Source organism: Cyprinus carpio, chromosome A16 (assembly GCF_018340385.1).
Source record: "Cyprinus carpio isolate SPL01 chromosome A16, ASM1834038v1, whole genome shotgun sequence".
Lineage (NCBI taxonomy): Eukaryota > Metazoa > Chordata > Actinopteri > Cypriniformes > Cyprinidae > Cyprinus > Cyprinus carpio.
Window position 1 is genome coordinate 9,138,660 of NC_056587.1, and position 21,626 is coordinate 9,160,285.

Below are 21,626 nucleotides of genomic sequence, written 5' to 3' on the forward strand. Positions count from 1 at the left end.
CATCTACCCACCCTCACATTGCTCCAAGCTCATATGCCCTTTTTCTGGTGGAGCACAAAAGGATCATTATCAAAATGTCAAATCATTTCCATACAATGAAAATGCAAGTTGATTACTACAGCTGTCAAGTTCTGCTGCAATTTTGCTTGCTTTATTTCAAAAGAGCCTATTAGGTCGGATTTGAATGTCTCTTTGCATGTCAAATGAAATATCTGTTCTATCATTTACTTATCCAACAGGTAATTTGTAAAACAAAAACAACAACAAAAATATATATATATATATATATGTACATTCTTGCCTAAAGCACTGAGTGAGTCAAGACTTCCACTGGTGCCCATTTAAAAAAGAGAAGGAAAAAAGCACATGACGCCACTATTTTCCATCTTTTGTCTTTGGTCCATACTCCTCTCTGATCCCTCAATCATAAATCTGTCAGATAACTCTGTCTCTGTTCTCCTCTCCATGTATTCTCTTTTCTTGTCACACACGCATCTCTTCGCTCCTTCCCATAAATTATCTTCCTCTGAGGCAGAGTGAGGGGAAGGACAGAGAGAAGTGTCTAAGGAGAAGGGGACCGGTGAAAATAAAGAGGAACAAAGAGGCTGAGACCGAGATGAGAAAGAGGAAGAGAAATGAAAGAACCTTTGGGTTTCATAAGGTTATAGACAGAAGGAGAAAGATTCATTTCAAGGTGTGCTGAGGAACGAGACAGATGGAGAAGTAAAGCAAGAAATGTGACAACTCACGGCAGAGGGAGAGCAGAACGAGGGATCGCAGCAGGAGGGATGGAGTGGAGGAGAGGAGGAGAGATCGCTGGCCTCGTCTCATTGTGTATTGAGGCTCGGTAGCTGATCAATGAGGCCTCTGTGGTTGATGACTGCACAATTCAGCACACGCTACACAGCTGAAACCGCAGCAAAATTACTACACTAAACACCAGTGCTCTTTAAGTGCAGGGTTAACTAAATCACTTTAGCGGCTGCGTTTTAATCCTCAAGCAACTAATATCACATGCGATAACAACCAACCGAAGGCGGCTAATTAAAACAATCCTCCATGTTTAAGAGTGAAAAGAAAATCCTATCGTGTGGCAATTTCCACACTTAACTTTGCCGTCAAAACACTTATTAGCACTCAAAGACTAAGCTCAAATGTTGCAAACACTAATGGAATAGTCACTTTTAGATAATATCATACTTGTTATGCAGAAGGCTGTTGTGTTTATATCTGAAACGGTAGCCGGCTAACCACATCACAGATTTGAATCCCACAAAAGCTTTCGCTAATGAAATTCTTGTTGTTCTCCTCACACCTTTGTGAGTTTGTTTTTCTCTTTCGTGGTGAGGCAGAGCCTGCTGACATTCACCTCGTCATAACGCACACCTCGGTACCAGAAAGACACTGTGATACCGCAACCAGACTCTGGCTCACTGAAACAATTATAAATCAATGCGCTTTCTAATCTGCAAACTGTTTTCACCAGATTTAAATTGAGTATTCAGACTATAAGAAGTTAAACGACCACATTTGCGCGACTATAGAAAGGGCTGCACGCAATAATGGAAGTACAGGTAGGCGATTAATGATGTGTTTTGCGTCATATAACCAAATCTATAACCAATCTGACATGGAATTGAAGTTGAGATTGGATACCGCACATCTATGTATGAAATATTACAAGGTTCTGCTCTAAAACACTGAAAACCATGTATAGTAGGAACTTGCTGAAACGGCTCAGAAGTCCAGAATGATCCCTAACAAAGAGCTATATGTTATCACACCGTGTGCGCAGGTGTCTTAAAGCCCAGAACAACCGCTCATACTAGTGTTCTAAGTACGCCGTGATACTGAGCACAGCCGGGATCCTCACTAACACACACAGTGATTGGCAGGGCTGATATTCACTGTGTGGGACCACAACTTCAGATCTGTGCCTCAGGTAACTGCCTGATTCCATTCGATTTTCCCCAAAGTCGTCACACAACTTCCCTACTTCCACCAAAGTTGAGTCAAAGTTAATCCATCTCTCCTTTCCTTTCTTCCTTCTCTTTCTTTTTTGAGCTGTCCATCGGTGGAAGGTCCTCTAATTCCTGCAAGTATTGTTTATTTTCTTTCTCTTCTTCTACTCCAAAACTCCTTGAGTAATCTGCTTGATGTTGGTGTAACCTCTCCTAAAACTGCACTGACACAATTTGGGAGAGAACCCTTGTATATATACTTGAGTGTGTGTGTGTGCTGGCAGATGCATATCCCACATATCGTTATTTTGGTAAAGGGCAGGGGAGGGTAAGATTCCATAATAGCACTCATTCATAAAGCAAAACAATCAGTCAGTCAGTAAGCTTCGTCTTTCAGTCTCACTTCTACAGTTGGTTGTGTTTTGCTAAAGCTCTCTGGGTCAGCTTCTTTCTGATCAGTCTTTATCCGTCTGGCATACAAAGAGTGTTCACAAGGTCACGAGGGAATGTTCTAAATGAATGCGTTTTGTTTTGCAACGTGCTGTAGATTCTGTACTATACTAAGCTGTGTGCACATAAATGTGTGTATTCATGTGTGAACAGTATCCAGTGTGTGCATACAGGACTAAGGGAGAGGATAGCAAGATTGTGCGAATGTGGACAGACTAGTCAATTAGTTGATTGATTCAAAGAAATTCAATCCAGGTTCTGCATGAAAAAAGTCCATCATCCATCCATATATACATCTACAGTACCTGTCAATCTACCTACCCATCCATTCATCATCCTATCTATTCGTCTACCTATCTATCCGCCTAACCATCCATCCATCATGTACCCATCTATTTCCCTACCTACCAATCCACCCCATCCATCCATTCACCTATCTACAGTGGGTATAGAAAATATAATTTGTAATAAAATGATCTCATTTTGTTGCTTTGCAGCCTGAAATGAAGACGGACACAGTTTTTGTTTTATCAAGCTGTATTTACTCAGTGCAACTTATAACATCCAAGTGAAAGATATAACACCAACATGTCAGAAAAACTAAATAGAATCACTGAGTTGGAAAAAGGATCACCCCCTTGTGTGAGTATTTTGTTGAACCACCTTTTGCTTTGGGGGGGGGGTCTAATGCTATTTCATGCATTATTTGTTATTTATACTGTTAAAGAGTTGGATTCTCATGCTAAATATAGCCAAAGTTAAAAAAAAAAAATGACTTGGATGTATGACAGAATATTTCTGTGCCAAATACACTCCTTCTGGGTTCGAATAAGTATCTGATGAAAGTTTTTTCAAGCATGGTTCTTCATGACATTACGATGGGTGGATTTCTTTGTATGGGCTCTTCTCCTGGAAGACTGCGTGAACACAGAAAATAGAGCGAGAATGCGTGCCAGTCAACGTGCTTCATTCAGGTTATTGAAGTCGTCGGCAGCACTGCACTGGACTTGCTCTAGAAGAATGTCTCCAAAGAAGTGTGTTTTTGGATGTGAGGGAAAGATAACCTTTTTCAGCTTCCCAAAGAATTAAGGGAACAGTGGATGCAGTTTGTTTTTCCGGGACAGCAATGGAGTTTCGCACATGTGTGTTTGTTCCCATCATTTCGGTGACAAATGTTTTATAAACAAAGCCCAGTTCGACACTGGATTTGTACATTGTTTAATACTGAAAGATGTAGCGGTCCCAGCGATAAAAGATCCCAGTCATGAGCTAAAATGGATGGTGATTAAACAGATGGTGAGTAAAACTGCATCAAATTTCGGTGTTTTGTTGGCAATCGGAATGTAAGTGTTTGGGACTCTTTAGCTCTGCCCACGGCATGCCTTCAGGAGCTCGGCTGTTTTCAGAGAGAATAGTAAAGCTGTATCATTCTTTAATAAATCTGATAAAACTAAAGACTCTTCAGAGATATGAAGGATGCAATACTACTATATAGGTACTCAAGATTGGGATATGTCTCTGTCTCTACTAACTTTGCACATCTAGACTTTGCAATATTGACCCACTCCTTTTTACAGAACTGCTCAAGTTCAGTTAAATTTGATGGTGACTGTTTGTAGACTGCAGTTTTCAAGTCATTCCACAGATTTTTAATGGAGTTTAAGTCTGGGCTCTGACTAGGCCATGCAAGGACATGCCCTCTGAAATAATTTGACAGTATTTGGCAACGTCCACTTAAGCTGTATTGGATTTCCACCAAACATATCTTTTGCTGTTGAGGCCAAATAATTTAATTTTACTCTCATCTGCCTCAGAATTTTTTAAAGGTGTGCTTTGGCAAAGCTTAGGCCCTGTCTACACGAATGCGGGTATTTTCAAAACGCAGCTTTTTCTATGTGGTTTGGCCATTCGTCCACACGCAACTCCTGCCAGGGTAAAGATTTTCAAAAACTCTGTTTGCAGTGTTATCATGTAGACTGTGAAACCAGAGATTTTGGCTTGTGATGTCAGAGCATGTGTAATGGAGGCCAGGGAGTATGTGCTGTGCAGGTAAACCTCACTCCCCTGATCTACTAGCAACTGACGCTAGTGGCTGCAGTCTTTAGCCTTCTTGTTAGTGTGTCCGCCTCCCATGCCGGAAACCCAGGTTCGAGACACACTCGGAACAAGAACGAGGTGTGGCGGTGTCTCTATTATCTCCGCCTACTGGAAACTTTTTCAGGATTCTGATTGGCCAACATCGCTTTACGGTTGAGATTATATCGCCACCTGTTGGCTTGGCATGTTCTTGAAAGTGCTTCATAGCAGGCTTTTGCGTTTTCATGTGGACAGAGGTTTTTTTAAAAACGGAGGAAAGAAAAACTCTGTTTATAAAAATACCTGTGTACGTGTGGACATGGCCTCAGTCGTGTGGCCTTTCTTGAGGAGTGGCTTTTTTCTTGCAACCGTTCCATACAAGCCACATTTGTGAAGAATTTGTTATTGTCACATGCACACAATGACCACTCTTTGTCATAAATTCTGGCAACTGCTCCAGAGTTGCTGTAGGCCTCTTGGTCGCCTCTCCGACAGCTTCCTCCTGACTCTTTCATTATTTTTTTCTGACATGTTGCTGTTATATCTTTCACTTGGATGTTATAAGTTGCAATGAGTAAATATAACTGGATGAAATAAAAACTGCGTCCATCTGTGATTATTTAAAAGGATGGTGATTTTTTTCTATACCCATTGTAGCTACCCCCCTATTCTTATCTACCTACATATCCACCAATCCACCCATCTACCTATCTATCCATCAATCCATATAAACATCCACCTGATCTACTTACCTATCTATCCACCTGTCCATCCAACAACATTCCTACATACCCACCTACATATCTACAAACCAATCCCCCTTCCATCCAACCACCTACCTATTATCCATTCAACAAACCTGCTTACCTACTTTTCTACCTTCCTATCTATCCACCTTATCTATCTCTGTATCTACTTACCCACCCATCCATTCACCTGTTTAACATATATGCTATATAAATACATGTGTGTGTGTGTGTGTGTGTGTGTGCGCTGGTAACATTAACACACCAACTAGTTGACTACTTTTCTGGATGACTCCTGACAATGTCTCTAAACAGCCACGTCCATCTGTGTAAAAATTGTTACTTTTGTAGAAGCACAGATGTCATTTAACTTCATCGTCTCACCCTTAATATGCTTTATTACTGCTGATGCAGCTGTGTGAATTCATTACAGTTGTGTTCAGCACGAGTCCACTCCCCTGCTCTTCCAACCTCATTTGCATCCCAATCATTTCATTTTTCATTGGCATCACACCAGACCCAATGTTGCAAAACACTTAAGGGACATGACTTAACAGTTGCATGAGGGTACTGTTAAAAACTCATGCATGCCTCATACACACTCTGCTGCTCGTGATACCATAGACATTAAGGCTCTTAAAACTTAATTTAGCACCAACGGTTCAGTCCAGGAAAGCCCGAGGCTGCAGGTGGGATTGTGGGTGTCCGTGGGTGCAGGAATCCTGGTGCATCAGCAGAAAAGGTGCAGAGTATTTTTGATGCGCTGATCCTATGTTCTGCTTATCACAGATTAAATTTGCGTTTTGTCCTTCAGGCTATATAATAATTTGTGTGGGTGGGGGAGTAGTGAATTTAAGTCTCTTGGAGGAGAAGAAGGGCGTAGAGTAAGAGCGAGAGGGAGCGAAACAAGTGCGCATGGCACTGAGTGTGTGTGTGTGTGGAAGACTTTCTTGGCACTCTTTCTCTCTCTCTTTCCTTCTGAGTCTTGTTGTTTGTTAGTGCCAGGCTTTTATGCCAAGCCGGCAGCCATTACTCAATCAGACAGCTTCCTGTGAGCTCTTCTCATTAAAACCTCACACGAACTCAAAACCTATGAGCACAATTATCACCCTTTATACAAACACACACACAAACTCGGAGGTGCACGCACACAGTTGACTAACAACAAAAATACAGACGAAACAGAAATCCAAGTCCTGCTGAATTCTCAATTTGTGGGATGCTATTAAAGCACTTGGAGATGAACTAACCCCAGTCACCCCTACACACAGGCTGTTTACAGCACTGAACACTTAAATACCCCTCTAAGAGCAACAACACTGTAACACTCGGTCTGAACTGAACGCTCCGAATCATTTCCATTATAATGAAGCTGTCAATACTGAAACTTTTACTAAAAATAAAAATTAAATTAAATAAAAATAATAAAATAAATAGTTTCTGTTTAAATTTCCCGAATGAACTGATTCACTAAAAATGAATCAGACTTATTTTAATTTGATCATTGCCTCAGGCCAGTAGGCTGTAAACCAGCATGTGAGATACAGTGTGACAAATATGATATAGCTGTTTTGTCATGCTACAACTGCTACATACTCCCTAGTAGCTTGTTACTGAAAAAGCAACATTATTAATATGATAAATTGCTTGTGATGTTCCTCATTTGTAAGTTTGTTCGGAGAAAACATCTGGTAAATGATTAAATGTACTCTAAATATAAGATACTCTACCATGCAATGTCAAAACCCCCACCAATTCTAAAACTTTTACAACTTTTGATTGAATTATGATTGATTTGATAAATATTCCATTGATATTTGATATCAGTTGTCACATTTTAACATTTGTGCATTTGCATTTGCACTGCAGTACGGTCAGGGTTCAGCTAGTAAGTACACACTCCTGCAGAGCGACAAACACACTTGAATAAAGTTGGTCAACAGGAAGGAAGAGTGTTCTCGCAGGTTCTGAGAGAGCCGGCCTGTGCTGTTTCTCACTTGGATCAGAGCCTGTTGAGCAGCACTGCATGTTGTTTATCAAAAGGAACAGGAGAACAAGAACGTGATCACCAAACTGTTTTCTTCATGCCTTCCCATCTCATCCCTATTCTGCCAGTAATCTATCAGCCCACAAAGGGACTATTTCTTTCCATACGATAACATAATCTTCCTTTTCTGTTCCTCTCTGAAAGGTGCCCTTTAGTGTCTCTTTATCAACAGTGTTTCTCTCTCTGTCTATCGCCCTCTCTGTTCACCGCCTTAGACTGTCTCTCTGTCCCTTTCTTTCTAAATAACTGCCAGTGACCTTACAGCAAGGCTTTGAACCTTGCTCTTTCTTCCTCCCTCTCCATCATTCTCTCATTCTCTCCCTCGCACACTCTCTTTCTCTCTCTCTAGAGCAAAATCACACACTCATCAGTTTTCCCTGCTTGGCTCTTGATGAGCAAAGTCACAAGGAGAATATTAATGGACTTCAGCAACCAATTAACACCTAACTCACATAACAACCTTTTATACAAGCCAGCATGCTGGGAAAAGAAGGAGAGAGGGCAACAAAGAGAGAGAGAGTGTGTGAAACAAAGAGAAAGCCATTTAATTTGACATTTATGCTGTGAGGATGAAGATGGTGGAAGTGTCTGAAAGAGAAAAGCAAAAGCAAAAGCCAGAGCACATGATCATGTTAAAACGAGACAGAGGAGTGGGATGAGGAATCATGGGAAGAAAATGTAATCACAATTTCAAGAGAATTAATCAAGAGTTGTGCTTCTAGACCTATCCAGACTGTTGAGAGTAGTAGAGTGATTAAAACGAGTTCATTATTCAACTTGCATAATTAAATTCCAATTCCAATTAAATTACGAAGAAAAATTATTGAAAGGGATCTTATTGCTATTGTGTATGTGCACTATGAATCTAAAATGAATGATCCAGATGTTAAGGAGGGGCATTCTCCAGAACACGTTTTACAGTATTTTTAAATAAATAAATAAATAAATAAGAAAATCAATCAATCAAAACTCCAGTTTTACATCTGTGTCCTGGTCATCTGGTATATTTTGCACTATTACCCACAGTCAAATGCATGCAGACAAAACTAGGCCGAATAGTCATTATAAATATAAAACGATGTATGTCATCCAGAATAAATATACAGGATGTGAATCTAAATATGGTGAAAAGTTCTGTTTGTGTTTTTTGCTGAATATAATGTATTTTCTTGGGTTCTGAAACCTATGTATATATATATAAAACAGAAAATCAGTAACATCTTCTCTGACCCAATACAAATCACAGTAAATCAAATTACAAAAACAAAATATAAATGGCCCTGGAATACTGAAAGAATAAAATCCAACCATGATACAAGTTATAATGTTATTGGGCTTCAAAACAAGATTATGAAATGGCAGAATATGTCGTCACTGTCAGAGACACTGAATACAGATTCACTTAATGCATCCTCACTGTCAGAGACGTATGACACAGATGCAGAATATCCCCAGATTCACAGAGATACAGAAATAGAGACAGTACTGTAAGAATAAGGTATCCGTAGATACACGGTATTGAATTAAAGAGTTAGAAGATTGGTGACAGACAGGCACTGAGCTTTTTTAATATATTGGTTGACTCTCTCTGATTTGTTACTATGGCTGTATATCAATACAGATTACCTGATTCAATTCGATAGTGATTCACAAGCTGGTGATTCAGTTTGATTTGATTAAATACGAATAAGTTTTAACTGAGTATATTTCAGTTATAATGTCCATTTTGTTGTCCAGTATGTCCAAAATGACCTTCATGTTTCAGACGTTTTTAAAGTGCCCATATTATGCTCATTTACCAGTTCATAATTGTATTTTTGGGGTCTCCTAGAATACATTTCACCTCTTTTACCTTAAAACTCACTTTCTTAAAAACCCAAGTCTGATCTGACTGCAGCTGACCTAGTCTGTTGTGATTGCTTCTCCACACAGAGAACATGACAGAAATGTAAATTCCTTACCATAATCGGGTTTTCAGCTATGAACAATATACAGTAACTATAGTGTCTGTTCATACAATGTTTTTTGCCTTCACAGTGAAATAGCATAGTCTCCTGGACATCGCGAAATCGCTTACCAAGCTGTTCTTTGAAGGCGGACCAATGCAGCCAGTGGGCGGGCATTATGCAAACATGAAATATGGCGACGTAACTAAGTCACAGAAATAATGGCAGGACTACAAATGAGGCGTTTCAGGCAAGTGTTTTCTGTTTGGAGAGATTAGCTCCTTTTGGTGTGCTTTGTAATTCTGCAGATCAATTACATGTAGAACTACTAACAAGGTGTTTCAGGGGTATTTTTTTTATTTTGGTTTGAATTTTTTTATTTTTGGCTTGGATTTTGATGTTTTTGAATTTGCAAATAGTTACAGTTCATAAGAGTCATTTGTACGTCATTGAACTACACTGGTTGCATGTTTGTTTTTTCCGTGCAGCTGGCAAAATCAACTTAAAGAGATAGTTCACCCAAACATTAATTCTGTCATCATTTACTCACCCTCACATTGTTCCAAAATTGATCTTGCTTGATTTTAAGAATCAATATTGGTAACATTAGAACAAATACCATTTTTTTTTCCGCAGTCCTAGTGATAACCATGCATTCAGCCAAAGCCTGAGTCTGGAACCTCGGAACATCATTAGATTTTGCTGTATTAGGGACATTACTGGTGCAAAATATACACCAGTAATGTGCTTTTTACACAATCACACTCACACTCAAATCACTCACATATTTTTGTGTGTCCAGCATTACAATTCCAGCGTGTCCAGAACATCTACATCCAATAAACAATGGACCAAAACTATCCATTTCCCCCTTAAATCTCAAAACACTACCCATACTCAATTATTCTCATCATGTCAGTGAGATGTGATACAATATTTATGACTAATATTCATATAATCATTGCTGTTTCTTTGTCAAATATTGGGTTGCCTAACCGTCACTTCATTGATTTGCCAACAGTGTGAGCAGTCACGGCCAAAGACTGAGAACTGAATTAAACTGAATTATGGGAAACCATCTCAGGGGAGAGTTTCATTGAAAGAGGAAGATTTCCAAAAACAAATACCTGAACCGAGGCCGAGACACAAAATAAATTTGGGTGATGTTGGGACAGTGGACAGGATGGACAACACCAAGTACATCATTAGCAATAACTGAGAGCTACAGCCGCTGGAACGGTCTAAAAAAAATAAGTCTGGAGCTAAAGTACACATCTTTAACAGTCCAACAGGCCATCTGTCAACTAAGAGGAACAAGTGAGGAAATGAGTGCTGAGGGAAAATGAAATAATTAGAAGGCCTACCTGCGGCGTTCATTGAAATATGCAAATCCATTTAATTTGGCTTTGATTTGCTCTGCTGCTCTCATTTCTAACTCACCCTCTCTCTCTCTCCAGTCATCGTCTTTATGTCTCCAGCTCTTCTCTCATTCACACCAGCCATATTAATGTTGTATTAATACACTGTAGGTATGTCAGTTCAATTACCGTAGTTCTGTACTGCCCATGGGCACATATGGTGTGTGTGTGTGTGTGTGTGAGAGAGAGAGAGAGAGAGAGAGAGAGAAAAAGAAAGTGGGTGATAAGATGTTTATGAAAATTGTTATGCCTGAATCATTGTTTCAAAAAGCTCAAACGTAAGATTTATAATCAGTCTCTCAGTGTGCATTCAGGTGAAACATATTTGGTAATGAAAATAGATGAGATTGTGTGTGTTTGTGTGAACTGGATGTGTGAGAGCGAGGCGAAGGCAAAGAGAGAGACAGATGTCTATGTAGATTACAGATCAAGAGAGCAACCTCACAAATAGGAAGCTGTCTTCCTTAAAGGTGAAGCGTGTAATTTCCGTGGCACCAAACATAATCACAAAAATTAATGTTATCAAACAGATTTACTCTTCCTGGCGCTTCTGGTTGGACAACCAATTGTCCTTAACACTATGATGCCTCTAAAGGCAACTGGCTCTTTTAACTGTAAGAAGTGTTGCGATTTTTTCCATTGTGTATGAGTGGGTCCGTCTCTATATGGAAATTAGTTATCCAGATTCACGTTAATTTGCATATTTAAAGATGCTGAAATATTTTAATGTTTTGGAAATAATGAGGAAAAAAGCATACAAGTTTATATCTGGTCACGTTTTTTTAAACGAACATCTCTCTCATACCAATAATGTTAAACTTGAGTAACAGAAATCACAGTTAGACAAAACTTGAACTACTGGGGACACATTTGTCAGGATGACAATATCCCAAGAGATGAAAACTATTCAGAGCAATGATGCACACAAAAGCACAAGGTGACATTCAACATAACACATAACTCAAAAGAACACCACCAATGCAAATAGCACCGTAAACAGTAAAACAATTGGTAATAAAGCAGTAAATGAGCACTGGCAGCTGCAGCCCTCAGTACCGCAGACAGACCTGTATTGAAGTACATTTGTGCAGTGTATTATTCAGTTAATTGATGAACAAATATAGTCTCATAAAAGCTAAGGAAATAACATTTACGGCACAGAAAAGACTGAAGATTTCTGGACTCACACATTAAACTGTGCCAAAATGTAACTACATGTCACGCACAAAACTAAACTCTTCCAAATCCAGCTTTTTTTTTTTTAAGTTTCATCATCCATGTTTCCTCTCTCCTATTTCAATCCCATCTTCCCTTCATCATTATGAGGAAGTGGACAGTTTCTGGGCAAGGTGACCTCAGCATACAGGTGCTCTTTGATAAATAATGCACTGTAGTTTTTACTACAGAGCTTCATGTCAAACTCAAGCTGTTGCTATCAGATAGTCAGCAGCCAAGAACACAGAACATCTTGGCTGTTCAAAAGCATTATTATCTCCCACCTACACACACACATACACACACACTACATCTCCCCTTCTGTGCTACTATCCCTATGTTTCGTCTGTGTGTATCTCTTTGCACCAAAGACTTCTATTTTTGTGTCTGTGTTTGTGTGTATTAATCACAGGGCTCATTAGCTTGCTTCTACATATAGAGCTCCAAACTATTACTACACACACTAATGAAGACTTTAATTTGTTTGTCCCATTTGACAAAAAAAAAAAAATGTTTTTTCTGTATATAAAAAGTGCTTATGTGTGAATTTAAACTCACAAACACCATATTTTTAGATGCTTTCATTAGGTTTTTATTATTAGTTCAACACACACACACATTTCTATGCACGTACACACACTCACAGATTCAAACAAGCTCCTAGCTGTAGGTGTGGCATCAATCTCTTTGTTTAATGCATTAAATTGTGCTGTAATTATAGTTATTACATCTCTTCTACTAGCATAAGCCAGGCAGGTAAATCCTTGCTATCTCTCTCTCTCCTCTCATTTGTCTGTTCTTTTCTCTCTCCCTCTTTCTCTCTTTCTTCATGCACAGCTGGGCACTGGCTGCATGTCATTCAGCATAAAGCACACAGTCGCCAAGCAACTGCCTATCAGCACGCTCACAAGCCTCTGTGCTCCGGCCACACACCAGCACTCTCGGCCAATCAGGTGAGTCGATCCCCTGAGTCGTTCCACAGTGATCAGAAAATACAAGAGCTCTGGGCATAATCTACAACATATTTCATTCCTTATTCATTTTTTTGCTTTTTTCTTCCAAGTATACAGAGAGGAGTGTCCGTGGGGACACTCATGCTTGGTGTCACTTTTTACTCTGGTGGATATTTCCCTGGGTAGGTTTAGTTTTGAAGGTCAGTGTCTGTGTATAAGCACATACATTAACATCTTGGCTGCAAAATAGCTGTTGAACATTTCCAACAACATTTCCATCGTCCAGTTAAAAGATTCAGGTCATTAAACATGCATTGGACTTTTATGGCAACATAATACAAGGACTAGGATGTAGTCACACTGCACTGTAAAAAAGCAACTACATATTTTCCAGTTGACAGGACTTTTTGATTAGTAAACAATAATATATGTGAATTACTTGAAACTACTTAAAAAACCCATATTAGATCAATAGAATTCTCCCAAATGCTGACCCAACTAGTCAAACACAGCTTCCTGAACAAAGAATTTCATATTGAGCAATAATGCTGAAATGATTTTTGAGTTACCAACATGCATTGCAGAATGAATGAATTATGTGGTTACTGTTACAAGATTATTGTTTGCTGACTCTTTGTACAACCTTTTAAAACTATAGCCCAGATATATTGTGTTTGTAAGATGACGGATTCTATATACAATGACGGATTCTAGAAATAACAATGTACTTCTAACACATTAAGTATTCTATAAAACTAAGCATATGCCACCAAAATATTAATTTATTGTGTTACTAAGAAATTTGATGAAAAAAAAAAATCTGCAGTTGATTTAATTTTTTTGGCTGAATGAGGCATTTTGCATTTAGTGAACAAACAAGTTCAAATTGACAAAAGAAATTAGTTTTACTAAGACAATTATTAAGACAATAGTTGAGAAAACATAAAAATCTGAATACATCACATTTCCCTGAACTGATACAATGTGCATGGGGTAAGAATACAAAAAAAACGTTTTTTTTTCAACAAATATTGCAGTTAATAACTATATTTAATGTCAAATTGATGATTTTTAAAACACTGGTGGTGCACTAATATTTATTATGTTATGGACGATAACAATAACCTGATAATTATTTGAAGTAGATGCTCAAAACCATCATACAAAACCTAGAGAAAACACTTATGACAAATTCTCTGTGTGACAACTAGCCCCAGTCTCTCACTATATAAGTTTATCCAGTTCTCCTCCTCTGCTTCCGGTTTATTCCATCACCCTGTCCCTCCATCCCTCCATCCCTCCCCCCTCTATCTCTCTCTATCTCCTCGCTGTCATTAATATGGCTGAGGTGTCAGGCAGTGGCTATGTTGAGCAGCCGAGTTCAGGCAGAGGACAGCGAAAGAAAAATAGAAAGACAGCAGCTGGTATGAGGTGACAAGGTAGAAACACACATTACAGCACATACTCACCCACACCAACTTTTTATCTCATAACCCAAACAGATAAATATATATAGATTTTCTGAACAGCAGACAGTGAGCAGAGCCACACAGAAATTTTGAATTACGCATCAGGCTTCACATCAGCACCTATACAGGACCTCATATATCTACGACAAAGAGCACCAGGGGCAGAGAAATCACAGCAGGATGTAAAATACGCTCACTCGTCTCTGTGCACAATCAATACTGCTTTACACACACTCTCAAGCTCAGACTGGGGCCCTCAGGAGCCCAGAACTGTGACCACTGTTATTGCTGAACCCAGCAACTGACTGTCAATGAAAACTCATATGAAGCTACAGTAATGATGCTGCACTCCAGAGAGAGAGCGGTGGATGGGGGGGACATCCATTAGGAATAGGCTAAGAGTGAGATTAAGCCAAGGAGAAATAAGATACCATGCATGAATGCTGCTGACAAGACCAGCTTAGACCAGAATGAATTTCCATGGTTAGTGTCAGCTTGGTTTTTCAGCTGGCGGATATCAATGGTGTTCACCTACACAGATGAAGCAATGCTGGTTGACAAGAGCTCATTGTGGTGAAGTTGGTTGACTCCCAGTTGGTTTGTGGTAAAGTTGTTGAAGTCTTGCTTGTTATGCCAATAACCAATAATAATGGCAGATATGACTCTCTATAGTAAATATACATTTTGAAATATTTTATATTTATCATCACTTTATATAAATAAATGTTATTTTGAATTCTGTATTTTGTATGTAAGAGTAGATATATAGATAAATACTTTAACATTCGCACCGACAGTGTGTACTAGGAAGTGACGTAAGCCGGGCGACAGCGACATCATTTGTGCGCGGCGTTCAACAATGAAAACAAATAAGAACAATGTTAACAACAGGAGGATGGAGGACGCTGTGATCGAAGCTGTGTTTTTGTTGTGTTTCGCAGGTTTCACAATAATGGACATGGAATGTCTACGTATACGTAAAGCGATTGAAAGAACAGAAAGGAGGACTAAGAATGTCCAACGACAATTGGCAGTGCTACATTTGCTACAAGTGCCTGCACTTCAGCGTCCATTCATCTATCGCTGTTCTCCAGACTTGTGAAATAAGTTGATACAATGATTACAGTATGTTTACACAGCGTTTTAAATAATGGCAGGTGAGGGCGTTTTTGTAAGCATCTGGCCAATCAATGTCTACTTACATCACATGTAGTACCAGTTGCGCTGGTTAGACCCTGCTCCAGAGTAGTAGCTAATTTGGTTCTTGAAAAAGGCAGTCTAAAAATCAACTAAACTAAAATCGCACCCAGTTCCAGTGGTGCGAAAATGCCAAAAAGTGGGTAGTTCCACAATTAGTTCTGGTACTATGAAAAGGTTCCTGCAGTGTGAAAGGCCCTATTAAGCAAAAGAACCACTTCTGGTAGTCCTACAAGGGCCAAAAATCAGTCTATCGGTCTATCACTAACCAACACAACAGCATCCGATTCTAGGGTCCAGAATACAAACCACAACAGATGCTTGTGACTACACATGTTGCTCTTTTCATCAGGGAAGGCTGAATGGAGGACATCTTGAGCTTTACTACTCAGCTCTTTGAAGAGTTGCTGAACTGTGTATTTCTCATTTATCATGCCATCACGAGTGCTCACAGCTGGCGAAGGAAGACAGAACACAAAAAAACAGCTTCAATTCAACCATCTCAACCAGTCTCAGATGAATGATGCCAGTCTGCTACAAGTAAGAGTAAAACAGCTTACTAAAGAAAAACGACACTACGACAGTTTCAAATGGTCATTTAAGATGGTCAGTAGTTCAGTTGAGAGGATCAGTCTTGAATGAACAACAGCAGGGAGCCAATTATATGTCAACATCTGGTGGCTCACCGATGAGTAATTGTTGAGTCACCATCCAGAGTTGAAGGAGATGAATAATCAAGTGTGTTTGTGTCTAGCTTCTTTCTCTCCTACTCTGTGATCAGTGATATTTGCATTTGTGTTACGCTCACAGTGAGTGTCTGTTTGTTGGCTCATAGCCTTTGCGTCTGAAAGCATCAGAAGCATCTCGATTATTCTGACAAGCAGCTTGCTGATGATGTCAAGCCCAAATTGTTCATATTGTTCTCTGCCCTGCCAGGCATTCACACATACACAATTATACATCACACAAACTCCCACATACATAGACAAGCCGACGCGGAGATGCAAAGAAATAAAGCTTGAAATTTTCAACATATTTCTCCTTTATAAATGCCCTCCCACACTCTTTCCATCCATTCAAAAGCCCTTGACCGCTGGGGCAAAGATGAATAAACACGCTGCCCCACACTCGGGTGGCTGTCAAAAGTCTCTCTCAGGTCTCGAGCACACTGACAGCATTGTGTTCGCCCGCAATATGCCACACAAAAGATGCTTCTCCTCTCCTCCCAGCCCTCTCCTATTCTTTCCCCCTCTAATTGTTGTCTCTGATGTGACCTAGAAAGAGAAACAGTGAGAAAATAGCAGGAGAGAGGAAAAAACAACAACTGAAAGGAGCTGGAGTTAATGAGGAGCAACCTGGCTGACCCCCGCAGGCAGGCAAATGTAATTGCAGTTAACTTCCTCTAATGTGGTGCTAACTAACAACAACAACCCAAACTACTGGAGGGGGCTCGCAGGTGCCTGAGAGAGGGCTTTCTGATTAGCCTTCTAATCTCAGAGAGTGTGAAGAGCACTTCGAGAGCCAGCGGTTCCTCTGCCGGTTCGCCAAGCCCCCGGTCAGCTCTCCAGATCCGTTCTGGTAGGGAACAATTGAAAAGACAAGAGCCAAGAAGAGAAAACAGGCTCGGGGGACAAAAGCAAGAGGAAAAAATTGTGACAAACTGGGAGAGAGATAAAAAAAAAAAGACAGCACACACGGTACGAGAGATACTGCTGGTGTGTTTTTAAGTTGTCAGGGGTAACTTGTTAGATTGAAGTCTGTTTAACCTGGCTGGTGGTTAGCGGCAGGTGATATGTGGCTTCTGTGACCTGTCAGCCAAAACAGTGGGGTTTCAGCCCGTCTCCGGCACGCAGACGGCCAGCGGGAGAGCTCACACGCTCGGTTTACAGTGTGATTCCTCACCTCTCACGGTAGTTAGGCTGTGATTCATTCTCTCTGAGTCTGAGTTGTTTTGTTTAATGAATAGAGTTGTGCATTGCCAATACCGCTAGATGGGTTTTTCGGTTGCAGAGAGATAGCAGGGGGGCTGGAGTGGAACCATCAGCAAGCTGAGACTCTGTAAGCACGTGTGCACGCACTGGTGATAAAGTGCTGTTGCCCACGCGTGGTGTCGGGGATGGACCGGGCAGCGGGATGCCCGCCGGAGAGACAGCTACACACCCGCGCTGCGATCTGGAGTGTAAAGAGAACATCTCTTGCTGTGAGCAATCTGTACCCTTTTCGATGCTTTCTCTCTCACTCCATTTTATACATCTCTCGTTCAACCTTTGCCTGCTTCATTTTTAGCAGCAATTTGTAAAACACGGACCTCCAGTCACCTCTCCTCCATCCCATAATGCCTCTCTGCATGATTGGTTCACATGTGCCCCTGTCACTTTGCTGCTCATTCTGTAGCTGCAAATCTTCTCTCAGCAAATGTGGAGGTAACCAAATTGAATTTACAGCCACATTTTAATGCCAAACTAAAATACATTTTACAAAAAAAATCTAAGATTTTAAGAATAATATAATAGTCGTAATATTCTGAAAATAATCAAAAAAGTATGGGCTCAATGATAATGTTTAAACAAATAATCATGATTATTTTGTTTATAAATGTATAATCGCGTTTATTAAGACCTTCAATTCCTATGCAGGGTTTATTTTGCCTAATGTGGGTTTCTGATTTATTATATTTATCAAATAAAATTAACAATCTCAACATTATAAAAACTGGTAAAAAAAGGAGCTTCTATCTAAAGCTAAAACAGTGAAATTTGTAATAATAATACTACATTATGCTATCATTCTATTAAAACGACAACAAAAAAGACTTTGCATTATGGCACAGAAGTTGCATAAGTGCGTTTATTCAATAAAGTTGATATTCGTGTTTGAACTTCATATTAGATATATTATTCTCTTTAATTTATCCATGTAAGAGACAAGCTTTGATTGTGGGATTTAAACACTTGACATCTGGCAACCCAAAGCATGAAAGCTTGTGGAAACGTATTAATGCAAGATAACGGAAAAGTCAAATGGGGGAAAAATACTTTCAGGATAAATAACCAGCAGGCAAATAATGGAGACAATTATGATTAATTAATTGAGAGAGGCAGCATTCAAGATTGAGATTAAAATTCGCAGCCCTATAAGAAAGTACAGTACCATCATATTGATGTTGTGTATTATGATACTATTCTCTTTACTCTTTTGACATTATTCTCGTAAAAATCCTATCATGGACAAATTTTCTAAAGCAAAGGACCAAGGGGAACCAAATTCAATAGAAAAACAAAAGAAAATGCTTGCATTATTATAAAAAATGAAATAAAATACAATCTTGTTTCAGTTGTGCTCTTGAAATCTTAGATTTTTTGATCTACTTGAAATCTCCTACTGAAAGTTTGGCATCATGAAGTAACCCACTTTTCTCAAAAAGTTTTTTTTTTTTTTTCTCAACTGCTGTAATCCTAACACATTCATTTCACAACTCAATTTCTCTCACCCAGCAAAATAAAGCCCTGTTCTCTCTTTCTTCCACCTGTCTTTCCCTCTGCCTTCTGAGTTTGTTATGTCCCCTATCAGCCGCCAACCTAAAAAAGTGTGATAAAGTCAGCATAAAAGAAAGAGTGAAGCAGGGAAAAGCATTGGAACAGATGAAGAAATCATTCTTTCCAAGCCCTTACCCCCTCCCAAATCCCTAATGTTATATTCTTATCCCATTACATCCCACCCTCCAATATGCCCCCTGTCCAGTGCTTTGCTCCATAATCTCTTCATCTCTAAACGCTTTCTTTTAATATGACTCTGGCCGTCCCCTGCGCAGCCCTCCTGCCTGTTTGTGTTCTTCCGTTGTGCATCACTGGGGGTCGCCATGACAACATCACCCTGACAACCATCCCTCCTCCGAAATGTTCCACTCGTTTGCATCTCATTTGCATGTTGTCACAGCAACGAGCTGCATTTGACTTTGACAATAAAGGGGTTGGTGTAACCCCTGCCATCGCTCTTTACCCTGACCCCCAGCTTTTCGATTCTCTCGCCCAGCGTGACACGCTATTTATTTTTAATTCCTGTCATACACTCTTTCTGAAGCCCCTTCTCTGAAGTCATTTTCTCTTTTATTTACCAAGCAGATTTAAGAAAGCATTTAGCTCATAAAAAATCCATCAAAAGTTGGCTGAATCATTTATTTCCAGTCAAATCAAATTTTTGGGCTTTTTAGCCTGCTTTTGCTTAACACTTCTTGTCACGCCACAACTCTTTTTACTAATTTCCCCATCATTTCTCGTTTTGTCTCAGTTACACACACAAACCCTTGCTATTTGTCCTGAGACTGAGGTAGTCCATCCCTTTTTTCCCCCAGAAGCTACAAACACAGCTGCTACAAAATGACTTACTTCCCTTCTACAGGAGATAAAGCCAATTCCGTCATTTGCATTCCAGCTCTGCAGAGACACAAACACACACATGCGCGCACACGCTGGCATATCACTCCAGAGACTACCTCAAGCAGCTGTGAAATTAGTTACAGGTTTTGAATTTGTCATTTTGAAATTTTTTCTGTGCATTAAGGTGACTAATAAAATTCTGGCTGTTTTTTAAAAACCAGGATTTCAGTAAAGCACCTTTGCCGATAAATGTGTGCGGACACGTGAGAGGGGTGACTAATGCGTTTCGTCCTTTCAAAGTGTTTACAAACAGGAAGCAGCTATGCTGTCAAGTCGCTGACCACTTCAGGTGTTCAAGCAGGATGGCTGAAGGAGGTTGATTATTGTGTAATCTTCATCACTGTAGTTTACGTTAAGCACGTGTGTTACTGAGCAGCCCCACAACAAGCACTACAAGTGGAATGCAAAGCAGCCCTTTCTCAACCTACAACTACCTATTTAATATGCTGAAGTGCATGCTGGGCCATGAGTGCATGTACGTTTTCAGTTCTCTAGGTGCTTATATGCATGTGTTTGAGTGTTTATATCTGCACACAATGATTTTATTTCTTTCTCTATGACTCCTTCAAGTAACCAAGAACAGAAGGAAAGAGCAAAAGAGGGAGAAAATTATTGAGAGAGAGAGAGAGAGAGAGAGAGAGAGAGAGAGAGAGGCTAGCTGGAGACAGAGAGAGCTTTATGAAAACAGACAGGTGTCTGCATTGAGAGAGTGGACATGAGGAGAGATGAAGTAAAGGGGTGTCACATTGACAAATCAAGAAAAGGTTAGAGATTTCTGGCAAAACAACCATTAATGTGGCTGCAAAGTTTAGCAGAAAACTTTATGCAAATGAACAGTGCTGCAATGCAGTGAGCACCAATAGGAGTGAGGAGGAGACAGTGATCCACCACCTGATCGGTGTTGTTACTCCTAACTAAAATGATTAAAATCAGTTTTGTTAATTGAAATAAAACTGAATTTGTTTTTTTACAAAGAAATATTAGATTAAAAACGTATAATTAATAATTTAATTAAAATGATTAAAGCTAAAGCTGAAAAAAAATAAAGTTAAATAGAAGTCTTTAGAAAACAGAAAAAAGTACAAAAGCATAAAAAACCTACTAAAACAAATTAAAATGAAAACATAAAAATTACAGCTAATTCAAAATATTAACAAAACTATAATCATAAATAAATGCTAAAATTAAATTAAATTAAATTAAATTAAATTAAATTAAATTAAATTAAATTAAATTAAATTGAATTGAATTGAATTGAATTGATAAACATTTCATCAGCATTTCTGCATTCCCTGGGAATCAAACCCATGCATGGCCTACTACTAAGCAATATTGTCTAAGCACCATGAACGTCAATAAGACATTCTCTTCCTGCATTAGCGGATGGTCCTTGGCCAAAATAAGCTGAAATGTGGACGAGACATTTTGTTGTTTATTCAACGTCCTGGCAATGCAAGACTAGTGTGAATACAGTTTAGTGAATAGAGTGTGTGTTCCTGTGTGTGCATGTGAGAGAGGATGCCCAGTCTAAGTGGATATTGAATAAACACAGATGAAAGGAGATATGTTTAAGTAGACCATGGGATTTGATATGAAATAAAAAGATGAATATGAAACCTCCTCACTGTGGAGACTGTCCTTTAAGGCACAATAATACAGAACTCCCAGTGAAGCATGTCTACAATAGAAATCAATAACATAACCATAGGACT

At 39.4% G+C, this 21,626-nt stretch overlaps 1 protein-coding gene across 3 annotated transcripts in view; it reads right to left on the reverse strand.

The window, feature by feature from the left end:
• LOC109104745 (cell adhesion molecule 4) overlaps positions 1-21,626 on the reverse strand; it is a 126,614-nt gene that overhangs the window by 39,480 nt on the left and 65,508 nt on the right. The window contains exon 1 of one of the 3 annotated variants that reach the window (XM_042772450.1): positions 750-2,193. The exons of 1 other annotated variant lie outside the window; for it this stretch is intronic. In XM_042772450.1, the coding sequence (XP_042628384.1) occupies positions 750-831 (82 nt within the window). In that variant the 5' untranslated portion in view covers positions 832-2,193. Of the gene's footprint in view, positions 1-749; positions 2,194-21,626 lie in introns of those variants that run through there. One more of the 3 variants, XM_042772452.1, reaches the window with a different exon arrangement.